General features: G+C 38.7%; 1 protein-coding gene across 1 annotated transcript; it reads left to right on the plus strand.

Moving 5' to 3' along the window:
• Positions 1–363: 363 nt before the first annotated feature.
• On the plus strand, positions 364–21,104 carry gfra1b (gdnf family receptor alpha 1b). The gene is made up of 10 exons (XM_063893455.1): positions 364–845; positions 1,162–1,470; positions 2,110–2,193; positions 12,086–12,264; positions 13,449–13,621; positions 13,796–13,905; positions 15,312–15,446; positions 16,218–16,417; positions 19,050–19,097; positions 19,406–21,104. The coding sequence occupies exons 1-10, from the start codon at positions 806–808 to the stop codon at positions 19,544–19,546; spliced, it is 1,419 nt and encodes a 472-aa protein (XP_063749525.1). The 5' UTR covers positions 364–805; the 3' UTR covers positions 19,547–21,104.
• Positions 21,105–22,044: the final 940 nt, after the last annotated feature.

The following is a 22,044-nucleotide window of genomic DNA, read 5'->3' on the forward strand; positions in this document are numbered from 1 at the left end:
CTGTTGAAGTAGGAAATATATTACATAAATCGGTTAGGTTGTGCTGGCCTGCAGGTTACATAAATATATAATGGGCTATTATAAATGCTGAATTTCCACAGAGTTAATAAGTGAACTCCATCCAGCTAAAATGTTCTACACATGTAACAGAGTCGCTGCTGGCCATCAATTTGTTTTCACTGTTTTAGCAGGCTGATGTAAATGGAGGCTGTTAATGGGTCTATTAAGGTTATTGTGCGCATAGTCGCATGACGTCACGCCCTCACGCGTTGCATCTCGTGTCCCTCAGTTCTCTGTCATCAGAGTGGAGGACAGTCCGGATCAGACGGGGTTGTTTTGCCTTTGCACCTGCGGAACGGGATGGATTTCTCCAGCTTTTAGAGGATGTATCGTTGAGGCACAGTCCAAGAAGGGCAGTTAGACAATTCAAAGTGCAATGCATTCCTTTATTAAGTTGGTTTAGAGTTTCATTGTGATTTCTTTTCGGTCGAAGCTGTAAAGTTTTGTCCTCCAACCCACTGACAGCTACTGAGTTGGAGTTGATGTGAGCGGAGTGAAGTGGAAATGGTCCACCACCAGCGCGCCCTTCTGTGTCACTCCTGCTTTTTCCAATCGTCCAAAAGTCCGACAGGTTTGCAAGATGTGGTTTTAGCTGCTGGACTCGGTTGGAGAGTTTGGATTCTCACTGTTGGATCTAGCGGATGGATCATCACCTGAACTGACATGATGTGCAACCCGAAGAAAAGCGGATCTGTGTGACAACTTTATCTTAATACCCTCTTTAAAAACCTCTCCAAAAAGCGCAATGTTTTTAATAACTTTTGTCATGATTTTGTCCTTCCCGGGTAAGTTACACTTTCAACTGTTGAATATATATGTTTGGCTTGAAATGCATTTGTTCCTTTACAGTTGAACACAATACACGCAGTAGACAGTGGTTGGAATAGGGCGCATCTAGCCAAATGGCAACACGTTTGATCTGTTTTGATTGTTAGGAACGTTTGCACACAGTGTGTAATGCTCATTGTGCATCATCTGGCAATATAATGAACCACTCTCTTGTTAAATATTGTTTTGTTCGATTACCTTTTAGTGTATAGAAAAATGTTGCTAAATGAGTTTACATCTGGATCACAAATCTGTCTGACTTCCTGCTCCCAGACTCCGGGTTCACCTTGAAGGGTGACGGCAGCTCGTCCTCCCGGCCCGCGCGCCTGGACTGCGTAAAGGCCAGCGAGCAGTGTCTGAAGGAGTACAGCTGCAGCACCAGGTACCGGACCATGAGGCAGTGTGTGGCGGGCAGGGAGAGCAACTTCAGCGCGGTGCCCGGTGCCGAGGCGCAGGGCGAGTGCCGCAGCGCCATAGAAGCAATGAGGCAGAGCACGCTGAACAACTGCAGGTGTAGAAGAGGCATGAAGAAGGAGAAGAACTGCCTTCGGATCTTCTGGAGTATTTATCAGAGTTTACAGGGTATGCACTGATTCAGAGTCCATCGGTATTTGACTGATTCAAACGCTTACTATAGTATAATACAGTGGTAGAATAAGTATTAAGATTCAGCAGGCAGCATTTCAATTTGACCATATTAAAAGCATCAGAAAATGTCAATTTTTATGTCAAACGCATTAGGTTTTTATTGGGTAATTATCACTGTTGTATGGGCAAGTTGAATCTATAAGACAACTGCTTGGTTTAATCTTTATTAATCCATACTGTTTACTTTAAATGTGAAATATGAAACTGCAAAGACATTGTCCATAAAGGCATTGAAGAAAAAAAGCACCACATTTCGCTCTGAAATGAATCAGAAGTGGCGTTTACTCAAAGAAAGTACTTCAAATGTGTATTTTGGTGAAGTAGTTAGAGATTCGGTAAGAAATTATCTCTGATCAAATTGTAACCCAAGATCAACTTCTTCATATATTGTCTAATCACACAACAGTCATATTTACAAAACAACCACTCATGTCAAAATGAGTAATTAACAGGGATTCATAGTGTAATTGACATAATGTTCAAGTGTATCAGATAACATCCTCCCACACCACATGTTTACATACACACAATGTCAAGCTCATATTGATGACAGTCCTTTTCTCTCCCATGCAGGTAATGATTTGCTGGAGTACTCTCCTTATGAGCCAGTCAATAGCCGTCTCTCAGATATCTTCCGCCTGGCCCCCATCATCGCAGGTAAGAAGCTGCTTTCGTGTCGCCGACATTCCTCAGGTTTTAGTTTCGACATTGTGCAAAGTTAAGTCACAACACACACAGAGCCATTAAGTCTCGGTTGTATTCTAAACCCAGCTTAAATCACCACCTCACTGCCACAAATCTGTCACTATTTGACAACCACTTTTCTGTTGCCGTCTGGTTTCAGGCTGCAGCTTTCAACGCCCATTATCTATCACAAAAGCTTTTTATCTGCCACTGTGACCCACCGTATACAAAGCAGAGTCATTTAGCATATTTCACTTTCAGCTCTCCAAGCGATGATGAGGGGTTTGCACGTGTTTTTTCCACTGAAATAACACTGGAAGTAGCATTTAGGAGGTATTTTTGAATTAATTATCCCTTTTAGAGCAAAGCCTGTGTTGTTCGAGCACCATTGCTTGCATTGCTTGATGTGTTGATTGTGAAAAAACAAAAAAGCCAAACAGATATGTTGCTTGCTATTTGTTGTTGCGAATCTACATGTATATGGTACGGTGGAAGCTCTCAAATGTCAATGGATTGCATTTGGACTTGCATACATATAGGCAGGTCCATATTTAGATTTCACACACACATACAGAGGAGTAATTAACCATCTTTCTGCCTTCAATGGCACTGATAGAACAAGAGTTGTGTGTGACAAGTGCAGCACTCTGGCTCTCTTCAGTGTTTGGCTTTCTGGCTGCAGGAGGGCGTCTACTGCACTGGCCAGCTACCGTTCCAGTGAAAAAAAAATGGTCATTTGATTCTCTCTCTCCCTCTCCGCTGCTCCCTCTCTCCGTCTGGCTCTCGCTGTGATTGAATCCACTTAGCGTATCAAAGTGGCCCTGCTCCACACGCGATGACATAATGGCTAACTGTATTTCAAACACAGAGTAAAGAAATATTTATTGGAATTCGGATTTCTCTTCAGCAATGTGAGACTAAGAAGAATTGCAACAAAACTGAAAGTGGAGAAGTGGTTTCACAAGGCTTTCAGATAATGAGAGTAAAACAAACAGTAAAACTAGTAAAACAAAACGGGAGTTACTATAGAACAAGAAAAACTACGTATGAATTTGCTTTTTGTAGATGAAAGACGAATGTGAAATGTTTCGATCTTGATCTTTAGGATATATAAAAAGAAATCTGATCTGCAACATGCTCTTCATTCACAGTCAAGGACTAAGTATGTGGAAGACATGGAAGTATAACTGTGAATTTCTGTGGTGCCATCTATTATAAATAATCACCAATGTGTTTGTGAATATCTGAGCAATATAAATAGAGATGCAGCTGACTAGCCAGTTTAATATATAGCTGTGTAAATAGCCAAAGGCCAAATGAAGAAAATAACTACCTTTTGGGTTAAATATCAGGAATCCATTTTCCATAAGTGACCTCATTCCTGCAACTAAACCAGGCCTCAGGCAGTGTGAAGTAATGCACATGAGATGCAACACAGAATGACCCATACTGAATCCCATTGGTCAACGAATGAGACATGATGCCAACTAATTCAGAGTAGCTGAAAATCAAAGTTTGTGACTATATACATTGAGTCAATTAAAATATATATCATTACTATTTAACATAAGAAGATGCATCTAACGACTTCTTATAACCCCCTTGTTTTTGATTAAATATGATGTAATGTCTTTATGATCTGTTCAATTTCGGCAAAGATTTCTCATATAAAATGACATAACCAATGAAATATACAGAAACAATATATCAACAAGACCACAAGCCTACAGCTTACTGCTCTTACTGATTTACACCAGTAAGCCATTGTATGTTCACAATGAAACGCAATCACGCTGATGTAAAGCACCTCCTATTTATATAGCAAGCTAACATTTCCAACAGCTGAGGTTGCTGGGAGTGTCATTAGTTATGCAAACTAAAGCAGTGTTTTCCACACAGACTTCACTTAAGTGGCGACACATTTTTTTTACGAAACAGTAAGCATTCACTTTCCAGCCAGCATCCACAAGGATTGTTAGAAGAAATGTTGTAAGCTATTGTTTACTGCAGGGGTGTCCAAACTTTTTTCAACGGGGGCCACAATCAGAAAAACGTACAAAGGGCTGGGCCACTCACTAGATACTTGAAAATCCTTTAAGAAAAACCAATGGTCTACAACATAGCTCTCCACAGGGTTTCATTTATTTTGTGAGCAGGTTAACCCCTACAACCGAGTCTTCAGATTGCTTATAATAAGAGGAACTAGGAAGGGTATTTTTGCAGCTTGTTACGAGCTTCAACTAAAAATGTTTGGACATCATTTCTTTGAAAAGTGGGCTTTTAACACACAATACTACTGTGAAATGTATCTTGACATATATATTTAAGAAGCACAATATAATAAAACACAAGTTTCAAGTTGGGGCCATATTCCATAATAATTTGGAATTTGCTGAGGGCCGATATAAAATGCCCAACGGGCTGCATTTGGCCCCCGGGCCATAGTTTGGACACCCCTGGTTTACTGCTTTTCCTTATTAATCCTCTAATATTTAATCAACCCGCAACTCATGTGTTATTCATAAGGTTTATTGTTATGAACTGGACAGCACAGTTGAGGCTATTTGTTTGTTTAATAAACTAGTCAAGAACCAAGCCCAGTTCTTGTGTCATAATCGGTGGCTAACCCACTGATTAAAGAGAAGGGGGCTGGCAAAAACTTCACACAAGTCTCACGTAAGGTGGGCTGATCTTTAGGGTGGACCAGCATTCTTTTGCTCAATTTTGACTTCACTGAGTCACTTTGTCATATATGGTTTCTACAGAAAGAGTCACTTCCAAGATATTTATACCATTCTTAATTCAAGCTGAAAGGCGTGACATTCAAGCCAATAACAGCTCGAATATAGTCTCCAGAAACAGCTGAATTAAATGCTGCGTCATTTAGAAATCAATGAAGTTAATGAAGTGCCTTTCACAGACGTCACACAATGCTGTTGCGCAGACTGAAGGAAGGAGGTGACTACAGAACTGCCCTAAACGAAAGAAAGAAAACTGCTTCTGTACAACAAATTGTGTGATCATGTCTATATAATCTTTATGTGAGCTTTACTTATAATGTTTGTTCAATTCCACTGAGCTTATTACAACTTGAGGTGATTCCAGATCTCTAGCTTCTCTGTTTTTCTGACAATCCCATAGCGAGAGTTAAGAGTATGTTTCTGAAGGGTATATCTTGTGCAACCACATTCTCAACTTATACTAAGAACGTTTTTTAGAGACAAGATAAACGGATAAACGTTCCTCCAATCTGACACCAATGATGTAAGAGCAGATTACATCTTTTGAGTGCACATGCTACATTTAAGAATAAGCAAGGGAATTATCTCATTTTGTTCACAATGCTTCCCTTTAAATTTAAATAATAGCTCAAATCATCCAGTGCTTATTTGAATATGAATATGTCCATTTAAACCAGTCTTAGGGCTTTAATTAATGCCATTTATATGTGCAGACAAACCACTTCTAATCTATTCCTATTAATAAAATCCTGCCACTCATGCTGCTATGATGATCTAAGCACCATACATTGGAGCAAATTGTCTTTTATTCAGAAATGAGTTTCATTTTAGTGATACACTTTTTTAAAAAAAACCTTGAACCAGTTCCTCAATTGACTTGTAAGAAGACACTCACGTGTACTGACCCTACCACTGAGCCCAGTACCGTTCCCCACAACTCCCAGTCTATACTCATCAGTAGTTCGACAGAGATCCAAGTCAGTGAACAACAGATGAAAACAGGCATGATGATCTTCAGAATAATTCGGTGGGTCTGGTTGCCTGGAGCAACAGAATCACCCTCTGTTGTCTTTGTCCTCTGCCATTTGTCCATTCAGACCATGAACTAAATATGAGCAAACTGCTTAGCTGAACATCAGAGTAGAAGAAACACTTTTAATCTGCCGATCCTTCAAACACAAGGCTGCTTTCAGCCGTATCAGCGAATCATCTGAAGGCATTTCCTTTCACACACTTTGTTTTCCTTCTGCCCCTCTGTGACCGCAGAATAACACAATTTGTTCCAACTGAGTTAACCAGAGGGAGCTCCAAACCCAATAATAGACACAAGTTAAGGATTACAAGTTGGAAATTTACTTAGATGCTGCGTAATCGAATAGCACTACTTAAGCATTCAGTGGCATGAAGTGAAACAAACTTTATCCTATTTATTAGCAAGCATATTGTGTCAAAATCTCATCCTAGTAGATATGCAACCATGGGTGATGCATGCAATGGCTAACCATGACTTTGAGATAAGGAAATGAAACGCTGTAGGATGCAGGTGACAGCGGATGATGTTTTCGGTCAGGCATGGAAAGATTTGACGTGCGCAGCTAACCACACCCTACACCCACACACAGGCACGTATGTACACAAACACTTAATCATTCATACTATGTGCATGTGTGCTGCATAGAGACCTTCATCTACATGCAAATCACCCTGCCTGCACGTATTCCCTCACATACACAGTGACATACACATCTTCTTAGTGCCTCAGGCTTTCCTTACACCTCTCAGATTGATGCATTAATGATCAATGATTGAATGTTTCATGATTTAACTATCAATGCTTAAAAGTAGAAGGGAAGAAGAAAAGACCCTCCTATAGTATTATTATTCGGCAAGTTCATAACTGACTTGATCAACAACACAAGGCAAATGTGGGCATCATTTCCCTGCTCTTATCCTGAAGGCATTGAAGCGCTGTATGTCTAGTCATCTTAAAACAATCTTCTCTTCTAAAATGTACCTTTATTAATCCCCGTGGGGAAATTCAGTAGTTGAAGCAGCAACAGAATCAGAATGAAAAACAGGACAGTATGGTTTCACAAACAGTATGGTTATCAGAATCATTCTGAATATGGCCCACTTGAGACATACAGAAGGTATTTCACTTCTGTTGGAATTAATAAAGGATGACTAACTGGAGGATTAAATGGAATAAAAGGAGAAATAGCTGGTGCGGTATGAACCAAGTGAGATTTTGCTAATTACATGGGTGCACTTTATAAATGGGTCTTGGGTCTGGTCATAAATACTGAGACGTTGGCGTGGACTTAGCAGCGCTGGCAGGGAGCCTGATAGGAGGCAGGGTGCCATGAAGGAATACGCCCTGACCACCGCTATTTTCCATTATGGGAGATGACAAAGAGAGCACTAAGTGGAGGGATAGGTTTAGAAGGATTAAATAAAGCAGTGATACATTGCAAAGGAGGATTTTATAGTATTAATCTGGACAGCATTCAAAGACTCTGCAATATAGTTGTGTTGCAGTTTGTGGGAAAGTGCATTCGTAGATAAATAAAGATAAACTGTTTAAGGTTTGGACATTTTTTTAAACATTACATGGCAAATATAAATAATAAACATACTTCAGCTGAACTCAGGGGCCTCACCTCACTATGTGCCATATATAATTATGCATCATCTGAATAACACAGGTAGCCTTTTGATACCTGGAAACAATGCTAAAGAAAAGGAATGAAAGGCAAATTAATATTTAATTGAAGCAAAATATAGTAATTGTGCATTCGACACAATGCTTGATTTAGACCCTGTTAAAAAAAACAGTTACAGAACTGTTGTCAAAGGACAATGTAATCAGGTATGTTTCAATGAGTATTGATTTTATTATAATTATACATAAAATGTCTAAACTTAAAATACATGAATATCTAATTAGAAACCTCAAAAAATGGATTTATAAAAACACACGGCCCTGTGTTTTAGCATAGTTGTCAGCCACAGGACTCTGCTGATCAGTTTTAACCCACCATATGCACATCTGGAAGTGGACGCACTAATACTCTACTATAATCTGTGTTACATATAGGAGGATTTACATGACAGACGCAGATAAAAAGCGAAGTTCCATGACACCATGTCCTATACATATTCTGGGATTACAAAAAAAAGCTTGAGCAGTTACGTGTCAGAACGGTTTTATCCAGAACCGCTACAATGGAATCAAGCCACATAGAGAAAGGAGGTTTAAGACCAGCTATACTGCTTCAGCCCTCACCGTAGGGACGCGCCTATTAGTTGTTGTTTTTTTTAGCAATTAATAGAACTCATTTGTAAACTATTCTTAGACTTTTAGACTAATAGCTCATTCACATTACAATTACTTGAATCAATATAAATATGCCAAAAATCGTTCTATACAAATACAAATGAGGATAATTGTCAGATGCTTACAATGGTTCTGACAAGGATTTATTTCATCCATGGAGAATCTGCAGTTAAGATAACGACTGGCAAATTAATTTTTCATCACTGTGGGAAAGGAAAATAGCAGTCCAGGCATTTTCGAATAATAAATGCCCGCTGAGGTTATCAGATAATAGAAAACAGACAAACAACAACGTTAGATGGCAAAAGGGGGCATTTTAGTACTTTTTTAAATAAGTAATACAGTGTCAAGTTGATATTGTCAGACCCAACTCACCACCCCTATAGTTTGTTTAATGGCAGCATCAGTTCAGGGAATTCTGTTGGTGCTTTTTATATCATGTGTCGATTGCAAAGAGATAATAATCCATCTAAGCCGACCACGTTCGGACATTTAATTAGCATCATTTGCAGCTTAAGTGTGATTCTAGTTACGTCACGGTCTTTGTGATTGGTACATTTAACAGCTCAAACAATGATTCAGTCCTAGTTTATTCGTCATGAAGTGTTTATTTTCTTAAGTATTAAGTGCACTACAGTCAACGCTGATAATACATTTAATTAAATGTATTATGTCAAATTTCCCGTAACTTTATTAGGTTAGTTAAAAGCAACAACATTAATATGTTTTACTTTAAATTAATATTATTGTGTTCAACTAACCTAATGTGAAATCTGTTGACATAATAAATGTAATTCAAGTATTGAATTAAAGATACAGGGTGATCAATATGTTTAAGAGCTCATCACAGATGCTAGCCATGTGTCAATCAAGCTTGCACAATTGGAACATGCTTAAGCCCACTAATTTGAGGAGTTGTTGGTAGGAAAATATTTTAAACATTATTCATGCTGAGAAACTTTCATAATTGAGGGTATTACAAACACTGTTAGTCTAGCAGCTGTACAATACAAATGTTTGCTTCTCATATTCTAACGTTTACCCTCAGGAAACCACAATCAACCTCATACTTAACCCTATTTTGCTGGCGGTCCTTCAAAAGATCTTTTGTATAAACCAATTAGAGGTCAAAGGGTCAGATTCCAGGGTTTGCTACGCTGTTTGGTTTTTGGTCAACATCAATGGCAGCATGGTGGCCTTGCTCAGGGGGTGCAACTTAAGAGGGCTTAGTGACATTTGTTTTTCTTTAAGCCTGTGGGTCTTTGAACAAGATATGTTATATTTAAGGGGGGCATATAGCATTACAGTTATTGTAATGCACTCCTAGGTCAATACATTTAAACTAGAATAATGTTTAGTTCTTAATGTATACTCCAGGTTTAAATGTTGGAACAGTATTGTTATAATGCTGTTTGGCAAATCACCTGTTTGTGGTTGACTGGCTTTTTTGTTTATAGTGATGAATTGTTTAAAATATCAGGCATTTCTCACTGCGTTTTTATAGAGAAGCATGACAATAGAGACTTCAAAGTAGTAAGAGGATTACAGAAACAAGAAAAGAGTGTTTTCTATGGATTACAATCAGTGCAAGCGGCACAGAACACAGCACAGACAAATAATAATGTCCCACAAAGCCCTGTTTTCAAGACTCATTGCCATTGTCAAATAACTCCATATCCACCAAAAAAAAAATCCCATTTCTCGAGTGCTACTACTAAAGCCTTACATCTACTTTGTCGGAGATTTGAATCAAGTAATTGTTGAGCTTTGCCATATCAACAATGTCATAATTCTACCATTGACTTCATTGTGATCTTAGACACATTTAAATATGAATTGTACTCCTGAAACTGAGAATTTGACCCCATAATTGGCTTATTAAATGCAAAAATGCTCCAGATAGAAAAGGTTTTCTCCAGCCGTGGGGTGTTGCGTCTTTATGGAGTCACACTCTGACCTACAGCTCCAACCTTCTTACTCACACTAAGCTCGGGCCGCCTTCTACATCCACATACGTAGACACAATTATGTCTTAATCCACAAGTACTTACTTTTAAAATGTGTGTTTTTAATACAACTAAGGTGAGCATGTCTCTCTTGGTAACTGTAATTGAGGTAGATCTGTCACACCCCATGGCCCCAGACCTACAAACAACCACTAAAGGATCACAGCCCACATCTCTAGGCACTTGTCAGATGTAAGTAATGGATTTTGTAATATGTGATTAACCCAAGGTTCAACAATGTATTCAGATTTAATCATTGCTCATTCTGCGGTGCATGAAAGAGTGCAGTGAGCTTCAATTCCACCTCAAAAGGCAGAATTACGGAATTCATTCTTCCATGTCGAGGCTGAGGATACAGTTTGTGTTACTGTGCAAGACTCGGTGGAGCAGGAAGGACTTTATACCAACAAATGAGAAAAATGAGAAGTGAGGGAGTCATTATGTGGGCCATGGAGTGATTTTGCTGTGATGTGATGGACGGGCAGGCATACTGGGATGGAAGCAAAGATGGGTGACTTTTACATTACCTTGAAGCAGGGAAAATGCACTTTGTCCGAACAGGGTTTTTTTCCAGGTCGTACGTTTGTTTTTTTGGTTTTCCCAGAGTTCAGACGTGTAACAAAGGAACTGCAACAAATGTGAAGCAACTGGAGCAACAAATTGGTGCAATAATTCATAATGAAGCCCCTTTAAAAGATGTAATGTTTCTAAATGCAAGCATGAGTGAGTTCAACCTCGCTTATACAGTTGCTCTTTTTCATTTTCAATTATGCAATACTAGTATGACATGGTGAAGAACTGGTTTAAATATAGGAAAAAAAAAGATATCTAGATTTGTTCTGGTTATCACTGTAAGACGAATAGTCTCTTCCAATCATTTGGATAATTCAATATATTTAAATGTTAATAATAATAACAATACATTTGATTTAAGGGCGCCTTTCACGACACCCAGGTTAAAAAGCAACAGCACATGATAAAAACACAATCAAAGTAGACAGGAATGATCGGGACAGGTTATTCAGGGAAACAGATGATTGTGAGCACTATAGTGAGTAGGCTAATCTGAACAGGTGGGTTTTTAGCTGGGATTATAATTTGGTGATTGTGTCAGACTGTCTGATGCGGTGGGGGGAGAGGTCCATAGTCTGGGAGCAGTGCAGCTAAAAGCCTGAGCACCCACGGTGATGAGGCATGGGGTGGGGACGGTTAGCAGACCAGCAGAGGATGACTGGAGGGAGCGAGACGGGGTATATATTCCTGAAGGAGGTCAGCCAGATAGGTGGGGGCCAGGTTGTGGAGGGCTTTGTAGGACGAGCAATAGGTTTTTGTAGCTGATCCGGTGCGGGCCCAATGCAGTTGGAGGTGGATGGGGGTGATGTGGTCAGAGGATGTGGTGCGGGTGATGATCAGGCTGAAGAGTTCTGAATGATTTGAAGTTTAATAATGAGGTAATTGTTATCTATCATAAGACCTTTTTCCAATGCACTTTAAATGTGATCGGGGACACATCCAGATGTATTTGAAGTTTTACAAAGTGGAAATGAGGATTATGAGTGAAATATCCCTTTAAAAATTTGCCCTGCAGGACAACAGTATCTCTTTGTGAAGCACTTCATCTGTTTTTTCACTTAAATTGAATATCTGTCTCTTGGATGCACTGTATCCCCTCATATAATTCACTTGGAAGCACAAATCAATTATGATGCGAGAACCTGTACAATAAAGAAATAAATGTCACATGATGAAATACGAATTGATACGTTTCTCTTCTTTCTCAGTTGAGCCTGCATCTACAAAGGAGAACAACTGTCTGAATGCTGCCAAGGCCTGTAACCTGAATGACACATGCAAGAAGTACCGCTCGTCTTACATCACCCCCTGTACCAGCAGGGTGTCAGCGTCTGAGGTCTGCAACAAGCGCAAATGCCAAAAGGCCCTACGACAGTTCTTTGACAAGGTAATTAGGCATGTGATTTCTCACAGCTATGTTCAGCTTTTGTGTGCGTTTGATGTTGCAGTTGCTGCTAAAAATCTACAACAAAACTACATGTCCAATGTCAAATCATTTTTCTTTGAAACAAATTTCTCTGTAAAAGTCACAGTGACTCACCAGCACTTATCTCCACTAAAAGCTACTACTTTCCTTGGAAGGCGGCCATGGTTGTTAACGGTGATGGGCAAGTCACTTCCAAAATGTAATACAGTAAATATTACTTATTACTGTCTTTTTAAAGTAATAACTTACATTACATTATTACTGTCTCTGAACTGTAATGCGTTACACTACTTTTGCGTTACTTTGAGTTACTTACCCATAAATACCCGCAACAGTATGAATTGAAATGCTAAAATGTAGTTTATTGCAGCTCATTAATTAAAGCTCTCTATGGCAGTATGCTGAAATTAAACGTATGCTCCGTTTAAGTGGGCTGAATAATATGTGATAGCGGTAACATTACGTCTCTGTGTGTTATTAACAACATGTCAGTGGAGCCTCTGCACGGCCCTGTAACCTGCTGTATATGAACGAGCCTCTATGGCAGCATTAGCTCACCTTGTCATTGGTGTGTTAATGGGGATTTGACTGACAAGCTTCTAAAAGCCGGAGATTCCACAGAGGACAGAGGCTGCATATCTTCAACTCTCTGCCACGAGTCTCTCAACTTCTCGGGGTTCAAGCAGCAGACCCAGAGAAAGTTACCTTCTGTTGCTTTGACCTGCGTGCACTCCTGTCTTTCTCTTGTCTTTTCTCAGAGCCTGCAGCTCTCGATCGCTAATCTGTTTCTGCAGCATTCTTAACCAATAGTAAACAGGCCTACTGAGTAACTATTCTACCTGCACAATTATTTCTCTGGTGTCGGAATGTCTCTCGATGTTTGTGATTTCTTAAAAACAAAACACACCACATCATCTCGGGTGAAAACGTGTTGTAACTGCGTTCCTGAGAACTGACAGCTAAAAGGAATACATTACTGTAACCCTGTTACTTTTGTAACGTGTTACACCCAACTCTGGTTGTTATTGATCAGTCATTATTTAACTATTTATTAACTGGATATGGTAGTGGAATTTGAAGAACATTTGAAAATGTTTTTCAGACATCAATTGACATATTATGTTTTCTTTCCAAAAAAAAAAAAGGTCCCAACTAAATACAGCTATGGGATGCTGTTTTGCTCCTGTCCATCGGGGGATCAGACAGCATGTGCAGAACGCCGACGGCAAACGATCGTCCCCGTATGTTCCTACGAGGACAAAGACAAACCCAACTGTCTGTCTCTGCAGAACTCATGCAAGACCAACTACATCTGCAGGTAAGAAGTGACGCTTAATGGGCTTCATCTTTACTCAAAATCTAAATCTCTTCACAACAGTGTTGGTGTTTTGTTATGACTTATATCGAACCTTATACATGTGGCAAAATACTTGATGGGTTGTATCTGATGCAGCAAGAAGGAATAAGCATCTTTAATTTGTAATGTTTCTAGGTCAAGGCTGGCAGACTTTATCAGTAACTGTCAGCCAGAAACCCACTCCATATCGGGCTGTCTGAGGGAGAGCTACGCTGACTGCCTGCTGTCTTACTCAGGTCTAATTGGTAAGTTCTCTGAAGCCTTTTAAAATTGGCTTCAGAATTATATAGATAAGACAGGTAGCAGGACCAAAAACTGGACTACTAATAGTGTTTGTTCTGTGCCTCGATATTACTCAACAGCGTGTGAAATCTAAAACATGTTGCAAGGTCCTTTTTGAAATCAATTATTTTTCAGACAATATTTTTTTCTCTCTTAATTAGAAGCGTGATTAGAAGTCATGTAAAAAAAAAAGCTTTAATTGGATTCTGTTTTTCTGAAACTAAAAGATAGCAGAAAGCCATTTCAAGTGTAGGGCTGCATAATATTTGCCATTCCATAAAGCTAAAAACAATGGTGGTCAGCTTTGGCCTTCTTCACACAGTTAAATAACTCCATTTTACAAACAGACTTGTTAAAAAAAAAAGAATAGACTTATGTTCAAATGTCATTTCATTTTTGGGTTTAAAATATAGGAGAAAGTATGTCAATATGAATCTGACAATCTCAATTTAACCATGAACGAATGTCACATGTCGTGCAGCCTACAGATAAAAAACTGAAACCGTGGATACTTCTCTGTAGGCATGTACAAAAGCTGTGTAACAGATGATTTTCATTTGTTAATCAGCAAGCCAAATAACCTAATGTATTCTCCACAGTGGAGATTAAGGCACCAGATCCCAGTTTATAAATTGTAAATCCATAGGGTAAAGTTCATTACAGCTCTGTGCAAGAGTAATGATTATTTCCTTTTGTTCAGTCCCTCTGCTATCAGCCTGTTCTATTATGTATAAAAAGGAAAGTGCTGAGTTTTAGTAATGACATTTAAACACAGGGCAGTAGTGACCAATTGCAAACTCAACAGGCGGACCTTTTAAACTACACCATTCATATTGCACTTCACACAGGTTACCCCCTCTAATGGGGCCCCCTGGCTCAACCACTCACTTCTGTCTCTGTACACATACATTTGCATGTACTTGCACAGCTAATAGCTATGAGCCTACTCAACCCATGCAAAGCAAAATGTCCTCTTTCTTCAGTTACATCAAGAAGACAAAATTGGTTTCATTTAACTTGAAGTATGTGTGCCACAGTTTGGTCACAACAGTTGACTCCCATAAATTGAAGGCAGCCTTGAAAACTTTTCAAAACACTTGAACATTTTTTGCACAGGCCCTGGCATACATAATGTGAATACTTTACAAGTCCGGGAGGGTTATAATCATGATGCAGCGGATTGTTACGTCAGTGAAAAGTCCAATGGAGATAAAGGCAACCTGTAATATTGAATAATCTGACTCTCATTGGCTGACCTGAAGATAGAAATTTGAAACCTAAAAAAGTCATGTTATAGAGGGTTTCGACTATGAGATTGGGACTTCTGTTACAAAGACTAAAAGTAGTTTTCTCCTCCCTTATGCTGCAGGTACAGTGATGACACCCAATTATGTGCGATCACTTGGTATTACCCTGTCACCCTGGTGTGACTGCAGCAGCAGCGGGAACAGAAAACCAGACTGTGACAGATTCGCTGAGTATTTCAACAACAACAGATGCCTACGTGAGTGTCCATACCGCAGGAATACATTTCCCTTCAAACGTTGTACTGTTCTTCATCACACCCTTTCAATACAACGCCTGTTACTTTGACTGTTTTAAGAAATATCTCTAGTTCTTTTGCTCATTTGAGTACGAGTATTTTTTCTCATTTAGACTCCAAGTCATAACGGTAGATATAGAAGAGCAATATTAATTGAAAGGCATTGTCCTAAATTGCTTTTGCAATAACTTGGCCAATAAGATTTTACTATAAAAACTCTCATTTAAATGTGCTGGTGCAAAGGTATCTCGAATGATGGGAAATTACATAAACTCCTTTATTTTACAAGTTTTCTTAATTCAAGCAGTGAGGAGGTTCATTTTTTGTGAATCGTATGTATTAAAAAAGGCAGAGACTGCTCTTTAAAAGGATCTCTTGAGAAAGGTCAAGTAATTTCTTCTCCTACACAATTATCTAAAGTATCAATTATTAAAGCTGGATATGAATGTTTTGGGCCATGCCACTTGCTCTTTTTACTAAAGCAAAGGCATCCACATCTGCTAACTTATTAGATGTGCAGACTATTTTATTAAATTGAGGTTCAGAGGGCATTTTGTTAGATAAAACTTTTGATAAAGTATTGCAGGTTATTATAACAGGAGTAATGACATTGGGTGCTTATTTTCTCAAATATAAATATAGTGGGGGTTTTTTTCATATTCCATTTAGTTTTATACTGAATAATAGTGCATACATACAAGAATGCCACTCATTAATACACTATTTTTGCAGGTAATGCCATCCAGGCGTTTGGCAATGGCACTGATGTTGGAGTTTGGCAACCCCAACCGCCAATTCAGCCTACAACGCTGGAGTCTAGCATCACCCGGAGGGGGAAAGATCGAACCAGTAACGGACTGGATGCACTGACAGACGTGAACAAACTGGATCTGGATGACGACTCATTATATAACATCTGTGGGACCCTACAGGTGAAGTGAAGAGTTTAAACAGTAAAGCCTTTGTGTTCAAAGATAGGATGTATATATGTTTTAAAGTAATAAATAATTGTACAATTAAATGTGGTGTCTTAAAAAAAAAAAGGAGAGAAGATATGAACTGCATATTTGTTATCAGATCGGAGTATGGAAATCATAATATATACCTCCACTAATCTCTTGAACAGAGAACCTGTATTTGTCTCATAAGGAATTCAATATACGGTAATTATCATTAGAAATCCTAATCCTAATGAAGTCATTTGTTTGTAGTGAGTTTTACTTTCTTTGGCTGAAGCTTACAGAAGGACACTGCAGTTTAAAAGGAAAAATAAGACAAAGATGAAAACATTCTCCACAACAAATGATTCAAATACATTTACTTTTTGTCCTTGTGCATTTAAAAAGGCATCAGAAACCGCTCTAACTTCTGAGCTAAAGTGCCTGATTCTAAATTGAGGGCTTAATATCAGGTGGAGATCTATTCAGAGCTTTCCGTCTGAGCGTCAGACGTCTGGCTCCGTCACCTTGATGGATCAGGAATTATGAAGGCACAGAATCCCCCCCCTCCTGGGCAGAAAGATGAGACGTCAGTGCAGAGTCAGAGTCTCCCAAGCTGTCATGTCAAAGCTAATTTGTTGCCAGAGTAACATCACAAATGGCCCAAAGGGGTTGTGTCTGTGTGTCTGTGTGTCTGTGTGTCTGTGTGTGTGTGTGTGTGTGTGTGTGTGTGTGTGTGTGTGTGTGTGTGTGTGTGTGTGTGTGTGTGTGTGTGTGCAGGGAAACTATTTTATTGTATTAGTTTACCGCTTTTCTTCTTTTTTAGGGTCTTGTTTGCCTTGAAACTTTGAAACAACTTTAGCTGTTCATGCATAATTTAAATGTTGTTACTGATTACTACAACTAGAAATACAACCATTTAATAACATGGAGTCGCAGTTCCGAGGTCAGGAATTCACTTTTAAATTCAAATCATAACGAATAGTATGTCTAGTTTTAACATCTTAATAATTCTAATAATCTTTATTTGTATAGCAACTTTCATACAAGAATTGCAGTTCACAGTGCTTCACAGTAGTCTTAAAAAAATACCAACACAAAGTTGATATCACATAGATTACAGTTACCAGTAAAATATTTAAAATAGCATACAATAGACATAAAAAAACATGTAGATTAAAGGTATGACGATAAAGTACTAAAAGGAGGATAGTGCAATACAACACAGAATCAGGTGAAGGATTGAAATGCATCGGAGAGCAGCGGAGAGCAGGAGGTAGTTCCTTAAAAGGCTAAATTGTACAAATAGGTTATACGTTTTTTTAAAGACTTCCACCAAGCAGGCTTCCCTGATGTCTATAGGTATTTTGTTCCATAGCTTTGGGGCGTAATTAACGAAATCACCAGTCTTTTTTTTGCTGCCGTTTCTGGGAACATCTAACAAACCAGCAGCAGAAGATCACAGTGTTCTTGACAGCTTAGCTGACAAAGCAGTTTGCAATATAGCTTGGTCCTTGCCTATTAAAAGGCCTTTGATGTCAGGACCTTAAAATCAATCTTAAAGTAAACAGGAAGCTGCTAAAACTGGACTTATGTGTTGATTTCCTGAGAAAAATCCATCTGCTGAGGAACAATATGTGACATGATTGCAACCTCTAATAACAGCTAACTCCTGCACTGAGATTGGGAGACATTGTTCACACTAGACTCACATTTTATTTTTAGATCCCATTTAATTTAACATGTGTCTATTTATCCATATAAATGTACTTCGAAAAAGGAACTGCAGCTCCTGTTTGGCTTCACCAACACACTTCAGACCTCTGTTATCCTCTTCTGATAAATACTATGGGGCTATATTTTTAAATGAGATGATATCACATAAAAAAGAGACAATCTATCATTTTGGCTTTTAATAGCGATAATATGATTTATCTTCAGTAAAAGAAACACACCTCCTCCTGGAGAAAAGACCACCTATAGAGCAATTAATCACTCCTCTCTAGAAATACAGGTTCATAGAATTCTCCCTACTTAAAAACCAACGCATGGACTGTTTCTAATGTCCCCAAACCACCATAGAGTCACTTTATCATTTTCTGTTCTTCATCTGTATCTGTGAGTGCGCGTTTGCTTGAGTGTGTACAAAATGTGTGTGGGTAGTTTTATGTGTGGCTAAAAAGGTTGGAAGAAAAGTTTTAAATGTATTAAACTGTCATAACCTTGAGCTGGGGATCTCACACACATACATACTTTTACACAAACAACTGGAATCTCCTGCCTGAGGAGGAGGATTATACAAAGAGGTGCATGTAGGTCTAAACCATGGGAACTGGTGGGCACGGAAAGCATTATCATAAATCGTATTGTTGTTGATGCAGTAATCATTTTTTGCTCACCCTTGTTTTACTTCAAAGTCGATGCCCTTCCTTTAGCAACCTCCAGACAAAGACAATGTGTCCACTCCGCTATGCTGACACTGGCTAAGAGAAAGTCTGCTGTTTACTTCAGAGCATTTTTGCACCACCATTAGCCAGACCGTGATCTTAAAAGACAGGCAAACACACCAAGAGAAGACTGATTGATGTGTTTCTGTGCCGTCTCTCACTTACTTTTCTCCTTCCAGGCCCAAAAACTGGTGTCGAATCTAACGGTGGATACCGCTCAATGTGTGGTAAGCATTGTTTTATTCAGTCTATTCAATTCAGTATTTAGCGATGAACTACATATATTTAAAAAGGCACATTTTTTTTCAAACATCTGATATTATAAAAGATACAACTACAATAAATGGATCCCCTAAATGTTGCTAATAAAGACTAAAAAATAATCGGGTCTTCAAATGCACAAATTGAAAATCTACAATGTAAATAAAGCATTTTTATGACCTGAATTTCAAGCAAATTGTGCCATCATTTTCTTAAAAAAAAGGTTATATAATACATTTCCACTCAACCTCAAAACTTTGTTCTCTTCCTTCAGAACCATCAACTGGATGAGTCCGGTGACTCAAAGGCCAATGCTCGGAGCGCCGCAGCAGACCTTACCCACTCTAACCCCTCAAGTATGCTCCTTGCACTAACCGTCGCTTTAATACGGATCGAAGGTTTCCAACTGTTGTAAGATCTGAGGACTACGGATCAACACTCATCAGATTCAACTCATTTTGATTTAGACATTTGCCAAAGTGTGACACCTGCATTTTTCTTGAAATGGAACTAGGCAACACAACCGCGCGCTACAAACCTAGAAAACCGAGGATTATGTCTCTGAGCGGTCCACGTTGCTGAAAGCAGAAGAGGCTGAAGAGATTTGCCTTCCATGCCTCGTGGGGGCAATTTGGGTTCTTCAAGAATCAGATTCACACTAAGGAAGACTCATTTTTATGGAGTTAAACCCTGTGATCTCATCAGCACGTGCATAATGTCACTACTTGGAAACTGTTGCAAGTCAGTGAATGGACAGCCAACGTGCTGAAGAGCGTTTTTGGGATGAAGTGGATCATCGTCTGTCATAACTGCGCTTTTATTTGTCCAGCCAGTAAATTGCTTTAGTTCAACAACAGGAAAACTAGGTGTTGTGCTGATATATAATATGTCACAAGGGACAACTAACACATGTCATAGTGATAACGTATTGAATATGGTTCTTTAAATGCTAAATCAACACCGTAACATTTTATCAGAGTATTCTCAAAGTATAAAGACGCATCAGCCGGATAAACGCAAACAGTTCCTCTTCTCCATGTTTCGGTACTAGGAATAGATTTGTTTTGTAGATTTATTTGATTGTTACGGTGGTTTGTGGATTTATCACATCGCCTATAAAGGAACATTTTGTACATACGATGCATAGCGTGTACACTCTATTACAGTGTGCTGTGTCAGCTTGTTACATATCGTCTGTAATGTTTTTGAGAGTCTATGTTAGTATCTGGAGACTGAGGCCTCTCAGCATTACTCGGTGTAGCTATGATTTTAAAAAATGTGATGGGGTTCTTTACTCACGTGGTTACAGATATGACTGTTGTGTGATTGTTTTAGATGCAAAGAGCATATTGTTATCTTCAACAGTAATTTTTCTCGCGGAATAGCAAACTATCTGTAACACCAACAAGAATATAAAGGCTTACAAACGTGATTTTAATGGATAAAACAAAGTCATGTCATTCTTCTGCTCTAATGAAAGTACATATGTTCTGATGGATTAATCCATATTCTTCACACTGCCCCTATTTAATATTTCTATTATAGTGTCCTGTTGAACAGTTTGATGAACGCAGTTTGTTTTTTAAATAAAGAATGTGTACATATCCACTGGAGCAAATGCCAAAAGATAAAAGCCAAGATTAATACATAATTATTATAAACATGGCACCTCTTTTTATGAAAGACATTCAAAGAATGTACAACATAATGAGGATGAAAACTTGTTTTTAAAACATCCTTGCCATTACTAAGTGTTAAAATGACATAACTTAAAGCCTGTAACGATGCACATCTGTTTAGATTGTGTACTAAATTGTTTTGTTTTTTAGGTTTTGGTCAAAAATACAAATGTATATCTGACCTATAGATATTACCAGCGTAAACTTGAAGACATCTCATATAGGAGGCCACTTTTATGTACAAGAAGTCTTCATGACCATTTGAACAATTTGAAATCTGAAATAAAAACGGTGAACAACGACTCATGCTGGTTTCTACAATCGACAGCAAAGGATACATCCTGTTTCTGTCTCATAATATTCCTTTTCCATCCCTGTTTCCTTTTCCCTGTACTGTTTCTGCTTCTGCATTTTAAGCATCTAGGACTTGTAGTGCAGGATTATAAGATAGCAGCAGACAGGCTGCTATTGTAAGTCCGATCACATCAGTCCCGGTGCGGAGTGACACGGCGTACAAGGACACAGCCTGTAGAGGACGGACTGCTCACTGGACAGGAGGGGGACATGTCTCGCCAAGAATATGATACACCTGTTTTGGCACAGTGATGGAATACTTGACCTAGAGAGAGAGTCTAAGATTTATTAGACGTGTCCCTGAACCAAAAGGACAAAAACATCTCGCTCATGTTATGCATGAGATGGAAATGACAACTGTCCATTTGAACTGATATATAAAAAGGGAAAGTAAAGGGATTGGAGAATCAATTCAAACTAATATTTGCAATAATTTGGGACGGTACCTGTGTAGGCAAGGCTTTACTACTCCACAAAAACTGAAGGATATTATTATGTCTTATTTTAGAAATGAAAGCTTATATTTGTCTTCTGAAGGACTAAGCTAAGGGCTGAGAGCGAGACAGGATGGACAAGTAGCAAAGTATTGAGAGACTGACCAACAGTGTTGGATGCGCTAAACAAACAACAGTATCGACAGTATATTGACAGCCGTAATTATAAAAAGGTATCCATACACAGTGTGGCATGAGATCCATTAAAGGGGTTCTACAACATGGAAATGACAGTCATCATGGAACCTCTCTAAAAGTTGGGGCTTTTTTATTCTGTTTGTTACATTGTCCTTGTGTTTGTTTGTTCATGTTCATCAGTTTCTATGAACGGATACAAGCCATTGAACAACCCTTGCAGCACTCCTCGAAAATCTTCATTGGATTTG

The sequence above is a fragment of the Eleginops maclovinus genome, chromosome 10 (assembly GCF_036324505.1).
Source record: "Eleginops maclovinus isolate JMC-PN-2008 ecotype Puerto Natales chromosome 10, JC_Emac_rtc_rv5, whole genome shotgun sequence".
Classification (NCBI taxonomy): domain Eukaryota; kingdom Metazoa; phylum Chordata; class Actinopteri; order Perciformes; family Eleginopidae; genus Eleginops; species Eleginops maclovinus.

Excerpts from the sequence above, each read along its gene's own strand:
- gfra1b (XM_063893455.1), top strand. The coding sequence starts at position 806 with ATGTTTTTAATAACTTTTGTCATGATTTTGTCCTTCCCGG. Across the intron at positions 1,471-2,109 it reads TATTTATCAGAGTTTACAGG|GTAATGATTTGCTGGAGTAC; the intron begins GTATGCACTGAT and ends TCTCCCATGCAG. Across the intron at positions 12,265-13,448 it reads TACGACAGTTCTTTGACAAG|GTCCCAACTAAATACAGCTA; the intron begins GTAATTAGGCAT and ends AAAAAAAAAAAG.